General features: G+C 48.6%; 2 protein-coding genes across 7 annotated transcripts; one reads left to right on the forward strand and one right to left on the reverse strand.

Annotated features, from left to right (window-relative positions):
* The first annotated feature begins 5 nt into the window (after nucleotides 1-5).
* On the forward strand, nucleotides 6-4,515 carry LOC116956095 (inositol 1,4,5-trisphosphate receptor-interacting protein-like). 5 transcript variants are annotated; one of them, XM_076053916.1, is made up of 3 exons: nucleotides 6-1,032; nucleotides 1,877-2,146; nucleotides 2,868-4,515. In XM_076053916.1, exon 3 carries the CDS (start codon nucleotides 2,874-2,876, stop codon nucleotides 4,008-4,010), a length of 1,137 nt encoding a protein of 378 aa, XP_075910031.1. In that variant the 5' UTR covers nucleotides 6-1,032; nucleotides 1,877-2,146; nucleotides 2,868-2,873; the 3' UTR covers nucleotides 4,011-4,515. The 5 variants fall into 5 exon arrangements, with proteins under 5 accessions (XP_075910031.1, XP_032833436.1, XP_075910032.1 ...); XM_032977545.2 differs by having other exon boundaries at nucleotides 1,880-2,146; XM_076053917.1 differs by having other exon boundaries at nucleotides 1,883-2,146.
* A 9,118-nt stretch (nucleotides 4,516-13,633) lies between these two features.
* Nucleotides 13,634-20,831, reverse strand: LOC116956053 (inositol 1,4,5-trisphosphate receptor-interacting protein-like). Of its 2 annotated transcripts, XM_032977483.2 has the most exons (4): nucleotides 20,573-20,831; nucleotides 20,052-20,135; nucleotides 16,491-18,040; nucleotides 13,634-14,669 (listed from the first exon to the last, which is right to left on the reverse strand). In XM_032977483.2, exons 3-4 carry the CDS (start codon nucleotides 18,029-18,031, stop codon nucleotides 14,339-14,341), a joined length of 1,872 nt encoding a protein of 623 aa, XP_032833374.1. In that variant the 5' UTR covers nucleotides 18,032-18,040; nucleotides 20,052-20,135; nucleotides 20,573-20,831; the 3' UTR covers nucleotides 13,634-14,338. The 2 variants fall into 2 exon arrangements, with proteins under 2 accessions (XP_032833374.1, XP_075910033.1); XM_076053918.1 differs by lacking the exon at nucleotides 20,573-20,831 and having other exon boundaries at nucleotides 20,052-20,261.
* Between the last annotated feature and the right edge of the window lie 5,105 nt (nucleotides 20,832-25,936).

Genomic DNA, 25,936 nt, shown 5'->3' on the forward strand with positions numbered 1-25,936 from the left:
ACCAAACCTGGCCAGCAGCCATCCAATAACCCTTCCCTCGTGAACTCAGCCAGTCATCCACTCACTCATTTCCTCATTCACTAACTCACCCACTCGCCAACTCGCCCAGTCATACACTCACCCAGTTCCTCATTCACTAACTCACCCAGTCATCCACTCGCCCATTTCATCATTCACTAACTCGCCAACTCGCCCAGTCATACACTCACCCAGTTCCTCATTCACTAACTCACCCACTCGCCAACTCGTCCAATCATACACTCACCCAGTTCCTCATTCACTAACTCACCCAGTCATCCACTCGCCCATTTCATCATTCACTAACTCGCCCACTCACCCAGTCATACACTCACCCAGTTCCTCATTCACTAACTCACCCACTCACCAACTCACCCAGTAATCCACTCACCCATTTCCTCATTCACTAACTCACCCACTCACCAACTCACCCAGGCAACTACTCACCCATTCCCTCATTCATCAACTCACCCAGTCATCCACTCACCCATTTCCTCATTCACTAACTTATTTAACCCCCACTCAGCATGCAGAGTTGGGAGAGCCTAGACAATGCATTGTGATGCATTCCTGTCACTATCACAGAATTATTATTGGTGTGCTTGTTTTCCCAGGAAAGCTATCGGGCCACTGTTTCAGAGTAGGGGGGGGGGGGGTGATGTTGCAGCTGCGTGTGGATCCCAATTGAGAAAATGGTAACATTTTGGAGCATTGGGCTGTTTGGCGAACACCCGTGAGCAATGTCGGTGTGAACTTTCGGTAGAGCCGCCCCGGCGTTTATCGCAATGGCATCGCCTTTAGTTTCTTGCAAGTACCAGTGCAGCGAGAGGTCAGGAGCTGGAGGAAGTTAAGTGGGGGGGAAGTCCAGACCACTACCGTTTTATGAGTTCCACGCTCTTTTTTTTGTCTTTGAGTGCTCGCGACCTCGGCAGGGCGGACGGATCTTTTCCCCAACTCGCACGAGACCTCTCTCCTCCGTTCCCCGGCCGATGAAATTTGCTCCCCGCCGCCGAGGTGAGTGGCCGTCCCACGGCCCCCAGGCAGCCCCCCCCCCCCCCCCGGCTCGGGTCGATGTCGAAGCGCCTTCTCCTCGGAGTTGCGGCGACACTCGCGCGCGTGCCAGAGCGCCGGTTCCGTCGAGGTGACTTGTCTTGTCCGTCCGGCGGGCAGGCAGGCGGGCAGGCAGGCGGGCAGGCGGGCGGGCAGGCGGGCAGGCGGGCGGGCAGGCAAGCAGGCAGGCGGGCAGGCAGGTGGGCGGGCGGCCAGGCAGGCAGGCGGGCGGCCAGGCAGGCAGGCGGGCAAGCAGGCAGGAGGGCAAGCGGGCAGGCAGGCGGGCAGGCGGGCAAGCGGGCAGACAGGCGGGCAGGCAGGCGGGCAGGCGGGCAAGCGGGCAGACAGGCGGGCAGGCAGGCAGGCAGGCGGGCAGGCAGGTGGGCAGGCAGGCAGGCAGGCGGGCAAGCGGGCAGGCGGGCAGGCAGGCGTGACTGGAACATGGGGCGGAGATGGCGGCCTGTCTACCCTGAGGCAGGCGCCGTGTCTACCCTGAGGAGGAGACCGTATTGGAGCCGCAGGGTCACCGTGTCGGCCTTCATAGATGCCACTCGCTAACAGCACTTGCCCCAGCAGTCTGTTAAATGATATACGGGGGGATGGGTATTTGTCATTGCTATGCATACATTCCAGCTCGGATGATTTTAAAGATATCCAGTTTGATGATAATGTTGGTGGGACGGAAAAAAATATTTAACATTTTCAGAGACGTCATAACTATATGTGGATAAGGATTTGCGTGTTTGTGCGCATTCAGTGGTGACTGGGCTGAGACCATCAACTATTCCACTCTTGCGTGTGATGGCAGCAGCAGCAGCAGCAGCAGAAACATGTTCAGGAGATAGATGCCGACACCACGACGAGAGAGAGTTCATGTCGTTTTGCTGTTCCTCCTCCGTTGAAGAAGCAGAGACCACAGTGGTGGACTCGGTGGTCCACCGACCCACTGCACTTGTTAACCCCATGCCAGCTCGGCGCGGAGTACCTCGCGAGAGAATATCTTGAGACTCGGTGAGGCTATCCTGGACAAACACGCTGTGCAACATGGACGCTTGCCGAAGTAAACTTCACAAAAAATGTGAGAGTCAGCAAGCACGCTTGTTATTGCACACTGCACACTCTTATGAGTGCAGTCCATCGCGTGTGCCCATTGATCACACATTGATCCCACATTGTTCAAATAGTAGCGCCACATTGATCACGCATTTATCAAACAGTGATCAAATATTGCCCCTATATTGATCACACATGCATCCCACATTTATTACACATTGATCAAATATTGCCCCTATATTGATCACACAGTGCTTATAGCTGCAATATTTTTTTTAAGAGCTCCTACACCACTTACAATCGAACATGTTTGAGTTTTTTTCACGGCCAAAATTCCCATTTCATAATTGTCGTGTTGAGGCCGCGTGATAATTTCGACCGAATGTTTGGCGTCGTCAAAAAGCCTCCACTACCCAACATCGATCAAACATTGACCCCACATTGGTCACACAGTGAAGTAGGCTATCTAAAACAGCGTGTTGGATCTGATGCAGATCGTGGCTCAGACTCAGGGATGGATCCCGAAAGTGAGCTTGGTAGCGATGTTCCAGCGGCATTTTGGGGCCGGTGACCCCAAAACAGCGTTGGTTCGTATCGCGCGCAAGGTTCCCGCGGGGGCAGATACACCGCGAGCCGCGGTCTGTAGTCGGGATGTCGATCGGGGTCCGCAGAAGCTGATAGGCGAGATGGGACGGAAGTGGATTGTCAGAGACTCTTGTGATTGTAACCTTTTGTTGTGTTTGCAGTGAACGATGGCCTCCAGCATTGAACCCGATCGGTTCTACGGCAGAGAGGTTGAGTTTCCACCTCGGCTGCTCGCTTCCCACATCGACACTGCCGAACGCGAGGTCCGTACACTCCTGGCGGGGATGAGAAGCACTCGGTGGCCAAAAATAGATCCTTCGATTCACTATGACATCGTCCGGACCGGCAGCTCGTACGAAGGACTCAAAGTCAACGGGGATATGGAGCTGGATATCATGATCGTTCTCTCTCACCCTGAATTCAACTTTTTCCCCATCTCAGACCCCAGTACACCATGTGGCTTTCATAAAATAAAAGCTGAGCGGCGACACGTTCAATCTCAAGCCGCACGTTGGCTATCGGGAACCGTCTGTTGCTTATTTGAAGTGTGCTTCACCAGCAACGGATACCTAATGTCATCACAAATATACGAGTGGTTTCAATCATTAGCAAAGAGAGCATTGACAGTGATAGAGTCGAAATATGACGTGACACTTGCTGGCAAATTTCCAGTCCGTATGGTCATCAAGGTTAGAACCGACTTTGAAATCTGCGTGGACCTCGTCCCAGCGATCAAAATCGAGGGAGATCTCTACGCGGTGGCCAAACCCTTGAAGACATCCCCAGACCCAGATCTCTGGAGGCTGTCGTTCTCCGTCTTCGAGAAAAACATCCTCAGCTGGCTTCCAAGCCCCTCCTGCCACCTGAAGGCCCTGAAGATCCTCAAGTACCTGCGGGAGCACGACACTCGGCTGGAGGAGACGTCTCAGTTCGCGAGTGGACTCTGCTCGTACCACCTGAAGACGGCCTCCCTCCACCTGCTCGCGCGTCCAGCGCAGCCGCCGGACACCCAAGAGGGCCTGCACGAGCGCCTCCACCAGCTGATGGACTTCCTCGTTGAGTGCATGCAGAGAAGGGAACTCAACCACTTCTTTATGGGGAATCAATCGAGCCTGGCGAGGGACGCGCAAGTGCCCAGCAGCGTTACCCACGGAGAGTGCCGCCTCAATCTCTTCGGTGGTAAATTCGTGAATGAGAGCACCCTGAGCCAGGCGAGGGAGAGACTCGTCAGGATTAAACGCTCTCTGCCTGCCATAATCCAACAGCATTATGACCCCGGTGCTTACAGCTGCAATATTTTATAAGAGCTCCTACACCGCTTACAATTGAACACGTTTGAGACGTTTTTCACGGCCAATGTTTAAATTCACAATTGTCGGGTTAAGGCCGCGTGATAATTTCGCCCGATTGTTGCGTCATCGAAAAGCCTCAACCACCCGACGAAGCCAAATTCAATTTTCCCGTTTGCGTACGAGCGTTTAAACTATGCGCCTATTAGTATTATTGTCCTCGCTGCGGCCAAACTCGCCGAGGTTGATGTAGAGGGTGATCATCACAAAAGGAATGTGTGAGCTATTTTAGATACGAGGAGACGTTTAGATTGGTACCGTGCCAAGGGGTCTCCAGGACGAGATCCATCAAGGTTAGAATTTTTTTGTAAAAATGCAGTCGCTCTCAAATGAAGCGTCACGTCTACCCGGTTGTACTGACATGCATCCAGTGTATGTAAATTTGCTTGTAATGCGACTTATAAACGAGTGCACAAATTCTATATATACGTTGTATTAAATTTACTCGGTGATCACCGTAGTTTCTCTTGAGTAGAGTCTTTTTTTTGTCGCGACTTATTTTAAGAATTTTATCATAAAAAGAACTTTCAACTTTAAGTGACATATATATGCATATGCTTTGAAAAAAAACGGTTTGCAGCATGCTTAAATGTAGTTATTTTATTACGTCTTGGGGCCTGACATTTTCTCCGTTGGATCACATCTCCAATTCGATCATAGAAGTCAATGGGAAAACAGGGCTCTGTACACGGAATGTCGCCTTGCGGACAGATTTTTCAGGAACTTACGTGTTCCGTATATCGAGGATAAGGGAAGACAAGGCGGCGTTGTTGTCCCATGGTTGATCGGAGAAAGTTTTTTTTAATCAGCTTTAGCGATTGACAGTGGTGGCGGTAGTGACACAGGGCAGCAGCAGCAGCACCAACTGTTGGAAAGTCATCATCGTGCCAATTCGTTGCTCGTACAGCACACCGGTGTGTAGGAGAGCAAAGCCACAACAGTTACAATGATTGTAGATTGATTGTAAATGTCGGTGTGCTGTACTAGTAACGACTTGGCACGTTTTGCTCACGTGACAAACCTTACAATTTGGCTGCGTCGGGTGGTGGCGGGATTAACGACACATTTATATATTTACGCGATGTAACCCAAGAAAAATAACTTGTTTCATGTAGTATGCACCCCGAGTTGGGAACTGAACCCGGGTATATTATTTACTTGGTTATGAGTCGACATTCTTATCACTACGCCACCACGGGAGTGTCCGGGCACAGCAGCATGGGGAGGAGTATTGAGGTGAAAGAAGTGGATTTGCAACACAAAGACAAAGATCCCCCATGTAGACTGTAACAGACTGTCGGGGCAAGTGCTGTTAGCGAGCAGCTATGAAGGACGGAACGGATGGGTGGCCAGCACCACGCCCGACCACCTTTGTCTCCCCAGTGGCGATGTTTACGCACCGCACCAGGTACTCATTTGAGGCTGAGTCGACCTAGGGGAAGCCCCAGGACCGGTTCAGATAATGGTCACTGGTATTGGTGGCCGTGAGCAGGAATCGAACTCGAGTTGCCGGGTTCAGTAGCGCAGCATAGCGCTACCCGCTACACAGACACAGAGACACACGGAGTTGCAACACACAGACACACACGGAGTTGCAACACACAGGCACAGAGACGCAAGGATTTGTAAGAAGAGAGACACAAGGGGTTGCAACACACAGACACACAGACACACGGAGTTGCAACACGGAGTTGCAACACACAGACACAGAGACACACGGAGTTGCAACACACAGACACAGAGACGCAAGGAGTTGCAACACACAGACAAAGACACACGGAGTTGCAACAGACACAAGAGACACGGAGTTGCAACACACAGACACAGAAACACACGGAGTTGCAACACAGACACACAAGGAGTTGCAACACAGACACACAGGCAAACAAGGAGTTGCAACACAGAGACACACGGAGTTGCAACACACAGACACAGAGACACACGGAGTTGCAACACACAGACACAGAGACACACGGAGTTGCAACACACAGACACAAGGAGTTGCAACACAGACACACACGGAGTTGCAACACACAGACACAGAGACACAAGGAGTTGCAACACACAGACACAGAGACACACGGAGTTGCAACACACAGACACAAGGAGTTGCAACACAGACACACACGGAGTTGCAACACACAGACACAGAGACACACGGAGTTGCAACACACAGACACAGAGACACACGGAGTTGCAACACACAGACACAGAGACACGGAGTGACCTGCATTAGACTGTGCCTTGCAACGGGGTTATTCGTCACCCCCATCGCTGTGCACACACAACCCGTGGCTTTCTCCCATTGGGTGCGTCGCGTTCTTCACGTCAGTGACCAATTACTGAGCAAATGTTGCTGACGGCCATTGCCTGGAAGTGACCCCGTCAGGTGACGCAGGACGACTCAGTTGGGGTATAAAGCAGCGATGTCCCTGGGGGGGTCACAGCTTCATCGTGATTTGAGATTCGGCAACCCAAGGTGAGTTGCTTCCCAGTCACCGACAGAATGTCCAGCAGTGGATGTCTCTTGCTGTGTGTTGTACACTCGAAATGAAGGACGTGGGCAGGTGCTCCAAATCGAGGGCAGACACATTTATTTATGGTAATCTGTAAAATGCAAAAGCACGTGTGTCACACACAGCAATTTTCAATCGAGTCGCCATTAACCACGTGACTGGTGTACAGGTAGGGTTATTCAATACGTTTCATTTAAACCCAATTCCACTACTGATAAACCATCTTTGTCTTTAATCATAACCTTTACACTTTACTATTCGAATATTACTTCCTAAGCTGTATGTCTATACCATCCACTTTATTGCTATCTTGTACCCATTATCTGTACTGTATCTGTGCTGTACTTGTCACCATTGTACAACTTACTACTGTATATGTTATATTCTTAATAGCATTGCAAGTAGTCATACTCGGTGCAAGGGCATAGTTATAGAATAACCAGTATTAGGGTTAGAGAATTACCAGTATTAACTACAGTACGTCACTCTTTACAGTGTACAGTGCTAAACTCCCTCCGATTGAACATATCACAAACTACCAGATCATAGCCAAGTTTAAAGAATGTAACGTTTCTATAACTATCAAAAACAACATTCGGGTCCTTTACCTGTACAATGCAACAGCACGTATGTCACACACAGCAATTTTCAACCGAGTCGCCATTAACCATGTGACTGGTGTACAGGTCAGGTGACTTAATAACCCTGCCAGCCACCTACAGGCCCGACTCAGTATCGCATGCTGGTGTACACACGTGCATTGATGTACTGCACAGCACATAAGGACCTTCACAAAACCACACTTTACTCCATTGCTGCACGAGGAAATAATTAAACGAGTTGTCCATTCCTAATGTGTCACAAAACAGTGGTCCATTCCTAATGTGCCACTAATGTGCCACATTAGGAATGGCCTCAAATGACCACCGTTGTTGTGGTCACAACGGTGGTCGCTTGTGATGTGAATCGGTAAGGACAATTCTAGATTTGAAGCTTTCGTGACTGCAAGGATTCATACTCTTTGGTTTATTCGGTAAAGTCACGTAGGTAAAATAAAATAAAACATCTAAATTAAATCACGATGTTTCGGAGGCAACACAAGCTTCCGTCTTCAGGTGGAACAGTCACAGCAGAATATCTGTGTCAAGTGGACAGCTCTGAGGCAGCCGGGATTATATACAGGTTGGGGGGGGGGGCCAAGAAGGGACGTGGGTGGGGGGGAGGGATGAGTTAAACCACCTTTTGTTATGCTGCAGGGGGTTCGGGGGGAGAGATGCACAAGTACACGCAACCCATTGAAAGTAATGGAAATGGCTGTACAATTATAAAGGCAGCCAAACTTTGACTTGGTTTATAACATATTTTCAATGGTTGATGCTGTAGGGGGTTTGGGGGAAGAGATGCACGAGTACATACAACCCACTGCGAGCAATGGCAATGGCCGTACAATTATAAGGCAGCTAACGTTTGACTTGATTTATAACATCTTTCCAATGGTTGATCAATTTGAAACCATCCTCTCGGTTGAAGTCCTGTCTATGTTTGTATATGTGGATGGCTTCATGGACAAATCTCTGGTAATAACCGGGAGGTTTGCAGAGAACTTTGGTATCAGAGAAAACAATGTCATGAGAACCCGCTGTGTTGAAACAATGATCAGCCACGGTCGAAGAATTCGTTCTGCCGTGTTTCAAATCTTATTTGTGCTCACGGATTCGGTCAGAAATATTTCGTTTCGTCTCCCCGATATAGCAGTCACCGCAAGCACAACTCAATTTGTAAACACCAGGGTACTGTAAGTCAGGAATGACATCCTTTACGGATGGGATCAGATCACGGATTTTGTGTACTGTATTGAACCGGACCTGGATCTTGTGTATGTTTAGAATTTTGGAAATCTTTTTAGTAACCCCTGCTATGTATGGTAACGTGATGATTTTGATCGGAGTATCAGGTGGTTGTTTCTGTATGGTGGGAGAAACAGCTTGGCGGATGGTACGGTCAGAGTATCCATTCATCTTGAGGGCCAGATGTACATGTTTTCATTCACTGGCCAGGTGGTGTTGGTCACAAATTTATTGAGACCTATGGTATAATGTTTTGATGAGAGAGTTATTTTGAGTCGGGTGGTGGTGTGAATCAGGCTTCAAGTAGGAGTCTGTGTGGGTGGACTTCCTGTAAACAGAATGTCCCAAAGAGCCATCAGTCCTCCTCTCAAACAGAACATCCAAGAATGACAGCTTGCCATCTTTCTCCACTTCCATGGTGAATTTGATGGATGGGTGTCTGGAATTAACGTGGTCTAGGAAATGGTTCAATGCTGGGAGGCCATGTGGCCAAATGACGAAAGTGTCATCCACATATCTCTTACATAAGGAAGGGTGAAGGGTGGATGTCTGGATGGCGTCTGATTCAAATTTCTCCATGAAAACATTGGCTATCACTGGTGACAAGGGGGAGCCCATAGGGGTACCCTCATTTTGTTTGTAAAAGGTACCATTCCAGGTAAAGTAAGTGTTGGTGAGGCAGTGCCTAACCAGCGCAGGGACATCAGAGTTCAGTCCATGTTGGACCAAGTCTTCAATTATTGTTATGGTGTCAGGTACTGGGACCTTGGTAAACAGAGAGACCACGTCCCTGCTTGTGTTGCCTCCGAAACGTCGTGATTTAAATTTAGATGTTTTATTTTATTTTACCGAATAAACCAAAGAGTATGAATCCTTGCAGTCACGAAAGCTTCACATCTAGAATTGTCCCTACCGATTCACATCACAAGCGACCACCGTTGTGACCACAACAACGGTGGTCATTTGAGGCCATTCTTAATGTGGCACATTAGTGGAACATTAGGAATGGACCACTCTTTTGTGACACATTAGGAATGGACAACTCGTTTAATTATTTCCTCGTGCAGCAATGGAGTAAAGTGTGGTTTTGTGAAGGTCCTTATGTGCTGTGCAGTACATCAATGCACGTGTACACCAGCATGCGATACTGAGTCGGGCCTGTAGGTGGCTGGCAGGGTTGTTAAGTCACCTGACCTGTACACCAGTCACATGGTTAATGGCGACTCGGTTGAAAATTGCTGTGTGTGACACACGTGCTGTTGCATTGTACAGGTAAAGGACCCGAATGTTGTTTTTGATAGTTATAGAAACGTTACATTCTTTAAACTTGGCTATGATCTGGTAGTTTGTGATATGTTCAATCGGAGGGAGTTTAGCACTGTACACTGTAAAGAGTGACGTACTGTAGTTAATACTGGTAATTCTCTAACCCTAATACTGTTTATTCTATAACTATGCCCATGCACCGAGTATGACTACTTGCAATGCTATTAAGAATATAACATATACAGTAGTAAGTTGTACAATGGTGACAAGTACAGCACACATACAGTACAGATAATGGGTACAAGATACCAAGATAGTGGATGGTATAGACATACAGCTTAGGAAGTAATATTCGAATAGTATAGTGTAAAGGTTATGATTAAAGACAAAGATGGTTTATCAGTAGTGGAATTGGGTTTAAATGAAACGTATTGAGTAACCTTACCTGTACACCAGTCACGTGGTTAATGGCGACTCGATTGAAAATTGCTGTGTGTGGCACACGTGCTGTTGCATTTTACAGATTACCATAAATAAATGTCTGCCCTCGATTTGGAGCACCTGCCCACGTCCTTTATTTCGTGTGCAACACACAGCAAGAGACATCCACTGCTGGACATTCTGTCGGTGACTGGGAAGCAACTCACCTTGGGTTGCCGAACCTCAAATCACGATGAAGCTGTGACCCCCCCAGGGACATTGCTGCTTTATACCTCGACTGAGTCGTCCTGCGTCACCTGACGGGGTCACTTCCAGGCAACGGCCGTCAGCAACATTTGCTCAGTAATTGGTCACTGACGTGAAGAACGCGACGTGCCCAATGGGAGAAAGCCACGGGTTTGTGTGCGCAGCGATGGGGGTGACGAATAACCCCGTTGCAAGGCACAGTCTAATGCAGGTCACTCCGTGTGTCTCTGTGTCTGTGTGTTGCAACCCCTTGTGTTTCTGTATTGCAAATCCTTGTGTCTGTGTGTTGCAAATCTATGTGTCTCTGTGTCTGTGTGTAGCGGGTAACGCTATGCTCCGCTACTGAACCCGGCAACTCGAGTTCGATTCCTGCTCACGGCCACCAACACCAGTGACCATTATCTGAACCGGTCCTGGGGCTTCCCCTAGGTCGACTCAGCCTCAAATTAGTAACCTGGTGCGGTGTGTAAACATCGCTACTGGGGAGACAAAGGCGGTCGGGCGTGGTGCTGCCCACCCATCCGTTCCGGCCTTCATAGCTGCTCGCTAACAGCACTTGCCCCGACAGTCTGTTACAGTCTACACGGGGGATCTTTGTCTTTGTGTTGCAAATCCACTTCTTTCACCTCAATACTCCTCCCCATGCTGCTGTGCCCGTACACTCCCGTGGTGGCGTAGTGATAAGAATGTTGACTCATAACCAAGTAAATAATAATATACCCGGGTTCAGTTCCCGATTCGGGGTGCCTATCTGCGTGGACTCTGCGTGTTCTCACCCCTCCCTTTGAATGCACAAGTTTCCTCCAGGTTCTGCATCTTCCTGGTATAGGTTAAAAACTCACACAACGTAGGCTGGTGTTGATTGTCCAATTCCCTGCAAATGACTCAGTTGGGAATCAAACGCAGCAGGAACATCGCCTACCTTCTGCAAAAACAAACCGTGGTAGTTCGCTTGCTGGGTAAACAGGCAACATACTCCATGAAACAAGTTTTTTTTCTTGGGTTACATCGCGTGAATATATAAATGTGTCGTTAAACCCGCCACCACCCGACGCAGCCAAATGGTAAGGTTTGTCACGTGAACAGAACGTGCCAATTCGTTACTAGTACAGCACACCGACATTTACAATCAATCTACAATCATTGTAACTGTTGTGGCTTTGTGTGGAGCTGCTCCAGCGGAGCCGTACCCACCGCCGCGACGCCGTCACCGATGCCTCGGATTTCCCGCCACTCTCCCGGCGCCGGTGCCTTCTCAGACGTCCGCGTTTTACCCACTCACAGTCGTGAGGCCGCCGCAGCAGAGCCGCTCTGCCGAGGTCGTGCCCACCGCCGTGAAGCCGCCACCGGGGGATGCCGATGCCGACGCTGCGCACCCTCGCCGCCCCCCCCCCACCCCCCCCGCACGAACGCACATGCACCCCACGTAGAGCCGGGAGGGGAGGTCACCCGGCCGATAGGTTTTTTTCCAGAAGTCCCTAATGGGATCGAACTTCATGGTTTCCTGCGGCCGGGAAATTGGGCGATCTTCCCCCCGTAGCTGACATGTTCTGCAGCGCCGTGACCTAATATTAAAGTTGCATGGTCACGGCAGGGGCCGTCGGGCCACCGCGGTTGGAACCACACACACACAAGCACGGGTCAGTGGACTGGTAGCGGGAAACCACTGCGGTGACATCACCAGCGCTAGGATCCGCACATCAAAGGACACGGGTGCGGAACATGGGGGCACCACGGAATGCCTTTGTGATAGGTAGGATAAAAGGAGGCAGTACTGGGGAAGTTCTTCTTCAAGATCATCGCGGTCCAGGGAGCAGCAAAGTCAGCTGTCCGAGACGTCCGTGAGACGTACTCCAGCGCCGCCAGGCTCGACCCCCTACAGAGACAACTCATCGCCTCGTCCTTCTACAGCGACCAGCACAGCAGAGTGGAAATAAGCGCGAGAGAGAGACGTGAGTTTGAGTGTTTTAATCCAGGGTAGCGAGCGGTGCGACAGGCAGGATAAATTGAATCTAAGATCCCCGAGGGATAGACTAGCGTCCACAGACCCACCCCATCACGCGTAGATTAAACGGGTTACTCGCGGCAAATAAAATTTCTAGTAGGGGGATAAACTGCGTCGTGTGGTCTTTGAGAGTGTGGAGCGTTCTGGGTGTCCACGCATCTGCACGATTGCTTACAGTAGTGTTTAGCGCCCGCGTACACACGCGACTATTTTCGGGTGGTGTCCCGCGCTCGCGTACCTGTGCAATCGCTTACAGTAGTGCTTAGCGCTCGCGCGCCGGCGTGACTGTGGTGCGATCGCTCGCCTCCGCGAGTGTCTATAGCGAGGTAACGAGCGACGCGCCAGGCGTGCGCGTGTTCGCGCGGCGGTTTAAACGTCCCTTTAAGTCAGAACGCAGGGATCCCCTCCAACCAGCGGCACGCGCACGGCAGACGCCCTGCCCCACCCCCAACTCCCTCGCGGGCGATTAGTGTACGGGGCTGGGCAGGGGGTCGCGGTGTGTTGTCACCGACGGAGCGCGTGGAACGTGGGCGTGAGAGAATCGCACGTCGGCACACCGCCACCGAACAGCGTGGTGCACTGCAAACGTAAAGCGTACCACCCCGCTGATCGAAATATGCCGACGCGGTCAGCAGCAAAGTCAGGGGTGCAGGGGGGAGAGGGAGTGGAGACTGGTAGCCCGGACCCCATGGAACAGCTGGGGGGTAGCAGTACGAGCGTTATGGAGGAATCGGGGGACAACGGCCCCGACAATTCGGTGATGGCGGGGTACGGTAGCCCACACATTTGCTCTCCTACACACCGGTGTGTTGTACGAGCAACGAATTTGCACAATGATGACTTTCCAACAGTTGGTGCTGCTGCTGCTGCCCTGTGTCACTACCGCCACCACTGTCACTCGCTAAAGCTGATTAAAAAAAAACTTTCTCCGATCAACCATGGTACAACAACGCCCGCCTTGTCTTACCTTACCCTCGATATACGGAACACGTAAGTTCCTGAAAAAGCATTCCGCAAGGTGACATTCCGTGTACAGAGCCCTGTTTTCCCATTGACATCTATGATCGAATTGGAGATGTGATCCAACGGAGAAAATGTCAGGCCCCAAAACGTAATAAAATAAATATACACTTAAGCATGCTGCAAACCGGTTTTTTTCAAAGCATATGCATATGTATCGCGTATAATTGAAAGTTTTTTTATGATAAAATTCTTAAAATAAGTCGCGACAAAAAAAATACTCCACTCAAGAGAAACTACGGTGATCACCGAGTACATTTAATACAACGTAAATATAAAATGTGTGCACTCGTTTATAAGTTGCGTTACAAGCGAATTTACATACACTGGATGCATGTCAGTACAACCGGGTAGACGTGACGCTTCATTTGAGAGCGACTGCATTTTTACAAAAAAATTCTAACCTTGATGGATCTTGTCCTGGAGACCCCTTGGCACGGTACCAATCTAAACGCCTCCTCGTATCTAATCGCTCACACATTTCGTTTGTGATGATCGCCCTCTACATCAACCGCGTAGTTTAAACGCTCGTACGCAAACGGGACAATTGAATTTGGCTTCGTCGGGTGGTTGAGGCTTTTCGACGACGCAACATTCGGGCGAAATTATCACGCGGCCTTAACCCGACAATTGTGAATTTAAATATTGGCCGTGAAAAATGCCTCAAACGTCTTCAATTGTAAGCGGTGCAGGAGCTCTTATGAAATATTGCAGCTATTAGCACCGGGGTCATAATGCTGTTGGATTACGGCAGGGAGAGAGTGTTTAATCCTGACGAGTCTCTCCCTCGCCTGGCTCAGGGTGCTCTCATTCACGAATTTACCACTGAAGAGATTGAGGCGGAACTCTCTGTGGGTAATGCTGCTGGGCGCTTTTGCGTCCCTCGCCAGGCTCGATGGATTCCCCATAAAGAAGTGGTTGAGTTCCTTTCCCTGCATGCACTCAATGAGGAAGTCCATCAGCTGGTGCAGGTGCTCGTGCAGGCCCTCCGGCGTGTCCGGCGGCTGCGCTGGACGCGCGAGCAGGTGGAGGGAGGCCGTCTTCAGGTGGTACGAGCAGAGTCCACTCGCGAACTGAGACGTCTCCTCCAGTCGAGTGTCGTGCTCCCGCAGGTACTTGAAGATCTTCAGGGCCTTCAGGTGGCAGGAGGAGCTTGGAAGCCGGCTGAGGATTTTTTTCTCGAAGACAGAGAACGACAGCCTCCAGAGGTGCAGGTCTGCGGATGTCTTCAAGGGTTTGGCCACCGCGTAGAGATCTCCCTCGATTTTGATCGCTGGGACGAGATCCACGCAGATTTCAAAGTCGGTTCTAACCAAGGCCGTAATTATAATATATATTGGGGGGGAACATATCCCCCCCCCCCCAATATTCAAATATGCTCAAAATGTCCCCCCCCAATATATTGCTATAAAATAGATTTCTGTTTATATTATTGTGGTTATGGTTGTACTTTATTAATCCCTAATATCTGCATTACATACAATAAAACAAGAAAAGGTAAAAAAAGAAAAACAGAGCAATGTAATACAATATACTATTAGACATTATTGTAAAAAACATAAAAAGTCCATCCGAGGTGTTAGTTAATTTATTATATTTTAAGCAGGAAATTCGTTTTCAAATTTAGATTTTTTTCTAGGGGGGGGGGACCGCCAGACCCCCTGTAAGATATGGTCCCCCCCAATGTTGACTCCATGGCTACGGCCTTGGTTCTAACCTTGATGAGCATACGGACTGGAAATTTGCCTGCAAGTATCACGTCATATTTCAACTCTATCACTGTGAATGTGTCAACTCTAAGGTCACTAAAATCTGGGGCAGGGGTGGGGAACCTTTATTCTGCCAAGGGCCATTTGGATATTCATAACATAATTCACGGGCCATACAAAATAAAATTCACGTTGCTATGAAAAAAGCTACATTTATTGAATTTCGAGTCGTGCGGTTGCCTTGGCAGGGCCAGACCAAATGATTTCGCGGGCCTTATACGGCCCGTGGGCCGGACGTTCCCCACCCCTGATGGGGGATGCAGATGTTCTCTCTATTCCTAAGTCGAGGCTTCCGTCTATGGGTGACCCAGCTTTGTCCCCGTGTAGCCTCCACCCCCCCCCCCCCCCAGGCTATTGTGGAACGCTCTTCCACGAGACATCAGGGATCTCTCTCTAGAGTCTGTGAACATTTAAAAAATTCATCTTAAAAACTATTTATACGCTTAAGCTTATACGCTTAAGCTTATTAAACGTTTATTTAGTAAATTATATTTCAAAATGTATGTATAATATTATTTTTATGCTGAGTGTCTGCTGCTGCTGCTGTATCCTGTACAATGCTTTGAAATCCTTGATGAAAAAAGTGAAAAATACGTGAGACTATGAGTCAGTGTGTCTATGTGTTAGTCAGTCTATGAGTCAGTGTGTATATGTGTTAGTCTATGAGTCAGTGTGTCTATGTGGTAGTCAGTCTATGAGTCAGTGTGTCTATGTGTTAGTCAGTCTATGAGTCGGTGTGTATATGTGTTAGTCTATGAGTCAGTGTGTCTATGTGTTAGTCTATGTGTGAGTGTGTCTATTTGTTAGTCAGTGTGTCTCTGTGTTAGTCTATGAGTCAGTGTGTATATGTGTTAGTCTATGAGTCAGTGTGTCTATGTGTTAGTCTATGAGTGAGTGTGTCTATTTGTTAGTCAATGTGTCTCTGTGTTAGTCTATGAGTCAGTGTGTATGTGTTAGTTTATGAGTCAGTGTGTCTATGTGTTAGTCTATGAGTGAGTGTGTCTATTTGTTAGTCTATGAGTGAGTGTGTATATTTGTTAGTCAGTGTGTCTATGTGTTAGTCAATCTATGAGTCAGTGTGTCTACGTGTCATTCAGTCTATGAGTCAGTGTGTCTATGTGTTAGTCAGTCAATGAATCAGTGTGTCTATGTGTGAGTGAGTCTATGAGTGAGTGTGTCTATTTGTTAGTCAGTGTGTCTATGTGTTAGTCTATGAGTCAGTGTGTCTATGTGAGTGTGTCTATGTGAGTCAGTTCGTGTACAGTACAAGCCAGTGTCTTCTATACGAACTAAGCGAGTATAAGTTCGTGCCGAGCCCTGCTCACCAAAAAGTGGCCCCCGCAATGCGGACAGAAGCAGCGGCTGACAGAATCCGGCTTAAACCAAAATAATAACAACAACCAAACAAACAACAACAAACAACAACCAAACAACAACAGCAGCCTAAGTACAGCCAAGGGCAGCCGCCGGCGTCTCCTTCTGACGCGGCAGCAAATTTCCCGCGCAGGGGGTCCCTGGTTACCACGGCGACTTTCTGTGACGTCATCAAAGTCCTAGCCTCTGATTGGCCGAACCGTTCCAGATTGCCCAGCTGGAGGGGATGAGGGGGCGGGATGTGGAGGCTCAGGGGACCGCGGACATTTGCCTGGTTTTGAAACGACGGCGGTCGCCGCGATACGATATCGCCGTAACGCGATATCGCGATATCGTGATATCCCGGCGAAGGCCCTGGTGCCAGAATTCTGGTGCCGGGGCCAGAATGCTGTTGGATTACGGCAGGCAGAGATCGTTTAATCCTGTTGAGTCTCTCCCTCGCCTGGCTCAGGGTGCACTCATTCATAACGGTGTCACCGAAGAGATTGAGGCGGCACTCCCAGTCGGTAATGTTGCTGGGCACTTGCGCGTTCCTCGCCAGGCTCGATGGATTCCCCATAAAGAAGTGGTTGAGTTCCCTTCTCTGCATGCACTCAATGAGGAAGTCCATCAGCTGGTGCAGGTGCTCGTGCAGGCCCTCCGGGGTGTCCGGCGGCTGCGCTGGACGCGCGAGCAGGTGGAGGGAGGCCGTCTTCAGGTGGTACGAGCAGAGTCCACTCGCGAACTGAGACGTCTCCTCCAGCCGAGTGTCGTGCTCCCGCAGGTACTTGAGGATCTTCAGGGCCTTCAGGTGGCAGGAGGAGCTTGGAAGCCGGCTGAGGATGTTTTTCTCGAAGACGGAGAACGACAGCCTCCAGAGATCTGGGTCTGGGGATGTCTTCAAGGGTTTGGCCACCACGAAGAGGTCTCTGCCAATGTAGATCGCTGGGACGAGGTCCACGCAGATTTCAACATCGGGCCAAATATTTAAAATGAGCGTACGGGCTGGCAAGTTGCCTACAAACTTTGTAACAAATTTAGACTTGTTTTCATTGACTGCTCTGTCTGCTAATGACTGAAACCACTGATAGATTTTTGATGGTAACAGGTATCCATTGCTGGTAAAGTCATTTTGAAATGAGTGAGGGGGACTTGATGATTTCCAACTTGTAGCTTGCAGTTGGAATTGTGGTTGTCGCTGCTCAGCTTTTATTTTACGATAGCCACTGTAATCTGAGGTGATGGGGATAAACTTGAATTCCGGGTGACAGAGAACGATCATAAAATCCAGCTCCATATCCCCCTTCACCTTGAGTCCTTCGTACGAGCTGCCGGTTTGAACGATGTCATATTGAATCGAGGGATCTATGTTTGGCCGCAGAAGGCTTCTCATCCCCTCCAGGAGTGTACGAACCTCGCGCTCAGCAGTGTCGATGTGGGAAGCGAGCAGCCCAGGTGGAAACTCAACCTCTTCGCTGTAGAACCGATCGAGTTCAATGCTGGACGCCATCATTGGAGTTCACTGCAAACACAAAGAACGTCATAATGACAGCGGACTTTTACCTATCGTGATGTTTACTGCTACGAAGCATTTCATATCATCGTGCTTGTCTACCCAGGGAAAAAGCCTCACGACATTATTTCAGGAGGGTCCTGACATTTTTTTTTTGCCCAGTAGGGTGTGAAGTTGATGCTTTGTGTAATATTAATTGAGTAATCTCCAAGGCCAATGCAAATATCAAAGCACTAATAGCTGGGGTTGAGCAGTGATACGCAGTTACACAAACCCCACGACTGTATAACCAATGAGCGTCATATATGAGGCATTGCATCTCATCCTCGCACGTTTTAGTTGCACATTTTAGGCAGCATCTGTTGTTGGAGAGACGGGATGGACCCCATCACAGGAATGTCCACTGGCACTTGTTCAACGACGAACACCGCCCTAAACCACATGCACTCACTGCAGAGCATGGCAGGTCTGCCCCCTGGTCAATGGATGAACTTGTCCTTAGGGGCCGTCCATAAATGACGTCACGCGATTTTGGACGATTTTTTACCCCCCTCGTCATACGGCGTCACAAAAAGTCAGACCGCCCCCTCAAATATGACGTCACAAAGCTCTGCCCCCCCCCAAATAAAACATGCTTCAAATCGTTTTAAACAATTGTCATTGCAGAGCGTATTTAATGTGGCGCTGCACTCTGATGTAGGAGAAAACATTAATAAAAAATAGTCTATATAATTAAGTAGAACGTGTTGTCCATATTTAAAGTTGCCCATTTTTATGTGACGTCAGATTTCTCACACCCCCCCCCCTCGTCACACGTCGTCACAAATGTCTGATCTCCCCCCTAGGTGCGTGACGTCATTCATGGACGGCCGCTTACCGAATCACAACACAAGCGACCACCGTTGTTGTGACCACAACAACGGGCGTGAACATTTCTGAAGTTCAACATTGACGAGGTGACCGGGTGACCCTCCCCCCTCCCGCCCGAGGTCAGAGCGCTGAGCTGGCACCGCTGAGAACCCTGCGTTGTACGCGCGCACGCTGAACTTCTTTTGCGCCGTACGTGGCCGGCCGTGCTAACCGCAGGTAGGTGCGGGGGAAGGACAGCGAACTTAAACACGAATGGGCAACACGCGAGTTCTAAAGGAATGAGTTTTGCCGTCTGGATTTAGATGTTAATAAGTAATTAAAAAAAAATACTTTTTTTTTAAACACGCTTTAATTAAATGTACCGTACTAGTAATGGCAAAATTCCACGACTCCAGGAAGTGGCCCCGAGGTTTGCCATAACGTAAGGGGGCCGTGGTGATGTACAGCCAACGTGAGTTGAGCGTGGACAATTAGACCCAAGCCGAAACATCTCCATATATGTTAAAGGCAAAGTTGTGATTCTGTGTATCTGTTCAAAATGTTTAGCCTACTTCCCGACATGCCATGTGGGTACTTTCCAGACTATACACCATGCAGAAATTATAAAAATACACTTTTTGTGGGTGGGGAGCTCAATAATGCATATTTTTTTTGCACGGCAAGTGAGCTGTGACGTCAAATCTGTCACGTGACCCGCGCTTGTGGAAGCGTAACGCATTGTAGTGTAGTGGTTAGCGCGCCGCGCTACGAACCCGGCGACCCGAGTTCGATTCCCGCTCACGGCCACCGCCGGTGACGATTATTTAAACCGGTCCTGGGCCTCCCCTAGATCGACTCAGCCTCAAACGAGTAACTGCTGTGGTTGTGTGAACATCGCCACTGGGGGGACAAAGGCGGCCGGGCGTCGTGAATCCAAGTCCCGGGCGAAGCCCGTTAGTACAGCTAGTAACATATATAAAAATGTTTTAAAATATTTATTTTGATAGAATATAGTATTGTCATTAGTATGACATAAGTATAGCAAGTTTGCAGTCGATACCACATTGGGAAGTGGGTAAAATTGAGTTACAAGATTGGAGGATACAACAACAACAGAGTGAGTTAAATAAAAGCGTGTGGTAGTAGTAACAATAAGCAAATAAGTAAAAACCTCGGTCGTCCAGTCGGTCCAGTCGGGGCACACGGGAGGATGTTTTTCTCGGTGTTTGATGTCCGTGGTGGCAAGCGCAGGAGTCTTAAACACACACAAAGACAAAGATCCCCCGTGTAGCCTTAACAGACTATAGGGGCAAGTGCTGTTAGCGAGCACCTATGAACGCCGGCACGACAACACGAGGGTGTGGGTGGCCAACACCACGCCCGGCCGCCTTTGTATCCCCAGTGGGCGATGTTAGATTTGAGGCCGAGTGACACGTATACATACACAAAGATCCCCCGTGTAGCCTTAACAGGCTGTAGGGGCAAGTGCTGTTAGCGAGCACCTATGAAGGCCGGCACGGCAAACACGAAAAAGTGGGTGGTCAGCACCACGCCCGGCCGCCTTTGTCTCCCTAGTGACGATGTTTACTACACACCGCACCAGGTACTAATTTGAGGCTGAGTCGACACGTGCACACACAGCGAGAGACATCCACTGCTGGATACTCTGTCGGTGACTGGGAAGCAACTCACCTCGTGTCGCCGAACCTCAAACCGCGTGGAGGCTGTGGCGCCCCCCAGGGACATCGCTGCCTTATACCCCGACCGAGTCGAGCTGCGTCACCTGACGGGGTCACTTCCAGGCAACGTCGGCAACTGTTGCTCGGAAATCGGTCACTGACGTGAAGAACGCGACGCGCCCATTGGGTGAAAGCCACCGGTTTGTGTGTGAACGGCGATGGGGGGTGACATTCCACGTGCAGTGAACTAGTGGTGAAGTCATAGGGGCCGTCCATAAATGACGTCACGCACCTAGGGGGAGGGGTCAGACATTTGTGACGATGTGTGACGGGGGGGGGGGGTTTGAGAAATGTGACGTCACGTAAAAATGTGCAACTTTAAATAAATACTATATAGACAACACGTCCTACTTATTCTTAGCGCTTTCGGTAAAGTCACGTTGAAGGGAAACAATAAAATAATAAAATATATATATATAAATAAAAATTCTCACGACGTTTCGACCATAACACAAACGATCGTCATCAGGTGTGTCGGTTTGCATTAATTTATTTATTTTTAACGGTGTATTTATTTATTAAAACGTCAGCGCCACACGCAGCGATTTGGCAGTTTATTCAGAAGGACTAGTCCATCTATGTTCTGAAAAGAGGAGGGGGGAGACGAAAAATTAATGTATGCTGTCTGAAAGCCACTGTAAGCGTAAACAATCAATTAAGACCTGAAATGGTTTATCAAATCTTTCCAATGATTGCTAAGCCAGAATCCATCTTCTCGGTTGAAATTGTCTCTGTGCTTGTATATGTGGATAGCCTCATGAACGAATCTCTCATGGTAGCCAGATGGCTTACAAAGAACCTCTGTCTTGGAAAAGTCAATGTCATGTGAGCCTACTGAATTATAACAATGATCTGTCACGGCCGAGGTGTTGGTCCTACCGTGTTTAAGGTCTGCTTTGTGTTCACGAATGCGGTCCGAGACATGACGTTTGGTTTCTCCAATGTAACTACTACCACAGAGGCAACTTAGTTTGTAGACACCAGGGTACTGTATGTCCGGAATCACATCTTTTACAGACGGAACCAGATCACGGATTTTATGTAATGTGTTGAAACGGACCTGGATCTTGTGTTTATTCAAGATTTTGGAGATCTTTTTTGTGATCCCCGCAATGTAGGGTAAAGTGATGGTTTTGAAAGGCTCCTCAAGAGGGTCCTTCTTCATGGTTTGAGTGATAGCTTTGCGGATTGTATAGTCGGAGTAACCATTAGCCTTAAGAGCTTGGTGTACGTGCTTGAGTTCACTGCCTATGTGTTCCTGGTCGGATATGCATTGGGCTCTATGATACAGAGTCTTGATGAGAGAATTCTCGTGTGATGGATGGTGGTGGGAATCCGGTTTCAGATAAGCATCCGTATGGGTAGCTTTCCTGTAGACAAAGTGGCTCATTGAACCATCAGGTCTCTTTTTTATTAGGACATCCAAAAAAGGTAGCTTGCCATCTTTTTCGACTTCCATGTTAAATCTGATGGCTGGGTGTATGGAATCGATGTGGTCGAAGAATTGGTCTAGAGCAGGCGGGCCATGTGGCCAGATGACAAAAGTGTCAGAGGTACGTGGATGACACTTTTGTCATCTACTGAACCCGGCCACCCGAGTTCGATTCCTGCTCACGGCCACCAACACCAGTGACCATTATCTGAACCGGTCTTGGGGCTTCCCCCAGGTCGACTCAGCCTCAAATGAGTAACCTGGTGCGGTGTGTAAACATCGCCACTGGGGAGACAAAGGTGGTCGGGCGTGGTGCTGGCCACCCATCCGTTCCGGCCTTCATAGCTGCTCGCTAACAGCACTTGCCCCGACAGTCTGTTACAGGCTACACGGGGGATCTTTGTGTTGCAAATCCACTTCTTTCACCCCAATACTCCTCCCCATGTGCTGTGCCCGGACACTCCCATGGTGGCCTTCGGCCAGGAAAGTCACGAAATTTTTTTCACACGAACGACGCAATTATGCAAGCACCCGATGCTCCGTTTTGAAGTTTTAAAATGAAACATCTTTTAATTGTCTTATGTTTTGAATTAGATATTTTTTTATTTCTTCATTAAAAGCTTGTATCATTTTACATCTGGAAGACTTCATTGAAAAGGACATTTCGTGTGCATTTCATCTCGTCGTTAAGTAGATGGCCTTGCTGGGGGTTCGGTTCGATGCGGACTTTCACCTGTTTCGGATTGCGGGATCGAGATAAGGCGACACAGAGCTGCTGGCCGTGCGAGAAGACCGCCGTCTGCAGATCGATTCCAACGTAATCGAACGTCTGTCCCTCCGCCTCCGTCGTTCATGCAGGGGGCGCGTGGGTTTGCAGCGCCCCCTGCATGAAAACGACGGGAAGTTCAGCGTTCATCATATTCATCACAGATAAAGTTGGGCGTTCATATTATTAAAATAAAATACCCGGGTTCAGCTCCCGACTCGGCCTGCCTATCTGCGTGGAGTCTGCGTGTTCTCACCCCTCCCTTTAAAACTCAGGGGTGGGGAACCTTTTTTTCTGCCAAGGGCCATTTGGATATTTGTAACATCATTCGCGGGCCATACAAAATAAAATTTACGTTGCTATGAAAAAAGCTCCTAGATTGATTGAATTTCAAGTCGTGCGGTTGCCTTGGCAGGGCCAGACCAAATTATTTCGCGGGCCTTATACGGCCCACAGGCCGGACGTTCCCCCCTCCAGATTATGCAGCTTTCTGGTATAGCAGGGGTCGGGAACCTATGGCTCGCGAGCCAGATGTGGCTCTTTTGATGATTGCATATGGCTCGCAGATAAAACAAAATATTCTCACTTGTTTTAATCCATCCATCGATTTTTCACTGCGCATGTCCTGTTCAGGGCTGCAGGAGCAATTGTCCATTATTTTAATTGGATGATACTGGCCTACGTTTGCCGTTGCTGGGTAAAACAGGTAAACGCCCCCTTTTGAATCAGTCTGAGACTGCGTCTGCTCGGTCATTAGCTCAAAGCTAACCCTTCGACGAAGAAGATGGCGAAAAGAAAAAAAGACGACGAGTATCGTACATTTCAGGACGAATGGACCGAAGAATTCGCCTTTGTGGAGAGAGCGGGTTCTGCGGTGTGTCTAATTTGCAATGACAAAATTACATCGTTGAAACGGTCGAATGTAAAGCGGCACTTCGACACGCGCCACGCTACCTTTGCATCAAAATACCCTGCGGGAGACAGCAGAAAGAAAGCGTGCCAAGAGCTTCTGAGCAGGGTGCAAGCTAGCCAGCAGCAACTCCGCGTATGGACCCGGCAAGGTGACTATAATTCGGCTAGCTTTGCTGGTTCTTTAGCAATAGTGAGGAACGGAAAACCATTCACAGATGGCGAGTATGCTAAAACGTTCATGCTGGATGTAGCCAATGAACTTTTTGATGATCTTCCGAACAAAGACAAGATAATCAAACGGATACAAGACATGCCTCTGTCGGCAAGAACTGTTCATGATCGTACCATCGTGATGGCAAACAAAGTGGAGGAAACGCAAGTGAAGGACATAAATGCAGCGCCGTTCTTTTCTCTGGCTTTGGATGAGTCAACAGACGTGAGCCATTTGTCGCAGTTCAGCGTGATTGCAAGATATGCTGTTGGTGACACACTGCGCGAAGAAAGTCTTGCTGTTCTGCCATTAAAAGGGTCCACAAGAGGTGAGGATTTATTCAAGTCTTTCATGGAGTTTGCTCAAGAAAAAAGTCTACCTATGGATAAACTTCTCTCAGTGTGTACTGATGGTGCTCCGTGTATGGTGGGGAAAAACAAAGCATTTGTGGCGCTTCTCCGTGAACATGAAAATAGACCCATCCTAAGTTTCCATTGCATTATACACCAGGAGGCACTTTGTGCTCAGATGTGTGACAGGCAGTTTGGCGAAGTGATGTCGCTGGTCATTCGTGTGATCAACTTTATTGTTGCCCGAGCCTTAAATGATCGCCAGTTTAAAACACTGCTGGATGAAGTTGTAAATAACTATCCTGGTCTGCTTTTGCACAGCAATGTGCGTTGGTTGTCAAGAGGGAAGGTGCTTAGCCGTTTTGCGGCTTGCCTGAACGAAATCCGGACTTTCCTTGAAATGAAAGGCGTCGGGCATCCTGAGCTAGCCGACACCGAGTGGCTCCTCAAGTTTTACTATCTCGTAGATCTGACTGAACATCTGAACCAGCTCAACGTGAAAATGCAAGGCATTGGAAATACAGTGTTATCCCTTCAACAAGCTGTATTTGCTTTTGAAAACAAGCTGGAGCTTTTCATCACGGATCTTGAAACAGGTCGTTTACTACATTTTGAAAAACTGAGCCAATTTAAAGATGCATGCACAGCAAGTGAGCCCATTCAAAACCTTGATCTCCACCAGCTAGCTGGCTGCACATCCAGTCTCCTACAGTCCTTCAAAGCACGCTTTGGAGAATTTCGTGAGCACACTCGTCTTTTTAAGTTCATCACCCATCCAAACGAGTGTTCACTGAACACAGCCGACCTGAATTACATCCCTGGTGTCTCCGTCAGAGATTTTGAAGCAGAAGTGGCTGACCTGAAGGCCTCAGACATGTGGGTGAATAAGTTCAAGTCACTGAATGAAGATTTGGAAAGAATCACACGACAGAAAGCGGAGTTGGCGAGCAAGCACATGTGGACAGAAATGAAAAAATTCCAACCCGAAGACCAGCTGATTCTCAAAACTTGGAACGCGCTTCCTGTCACATACCACACACTGCAGCGTGTGAGTATTGCTGTATTGACCATGTTTGGATCTACGTATGCATGTGAGCAGTCATTCTCACATCTTAAAAACATCAAGTCCAACCTACGATCACGTTTAACGGATGAAAGCCTCAACGCTTGCATGAAGCTTAACCTCACCAAGTACCAACCCGACTACAAAGACATCAGCAAATCCATGCAGCACCAGAAGTCGCATTAATGGTGAGTGTTATAACAACATTATTTAAAAGAATAAATTCAGAGGCTTATTATACTGACATTTAGTTGAATTCACTTTTAAAATATATTATATGGCTCTCACTGAAATAAATTTCCAAATTTTTTGCTTTCATGGCTCTCTTAGTCAAAAAGGTTCCCGACCCCTGTGGTATAGGTTAAAACTCACACAACGTAATTCCCTGCAAATTACTCAGTTGGGAATCACACGCAGCAGGAACATCGCATACCGTCTGCAAAAAATAACCGTGGTAGTTCGCTTCCTGGGTAAACAGGAAACATACTCCATAAAACAAGTTTTTTTTTGGGTTACATCGCGGAAATATATAAATGTGTCGTTAAACCCGCCACCACCCGACGCAGCCAAATGGTAAGGTTTG

The sequence above is a fragment of the Petromyzon marinus genome, chromosome 63 (assembly GCF_048934315.1).
Source record: "Petromyzon marinus isolate PM22_M1 ecotype Great Lakes invasive population chromosome 63, UKy_Petmar_22M1.pri1.0, whole genome shotgun sequence".
Taxonomy (NCBI): Eukaryota; Metazoa; Chordata; class Hyperoartia; order Petromyzontiformes; family Petromyzontidae; genus Petromyzon; species Petromyzon marinus.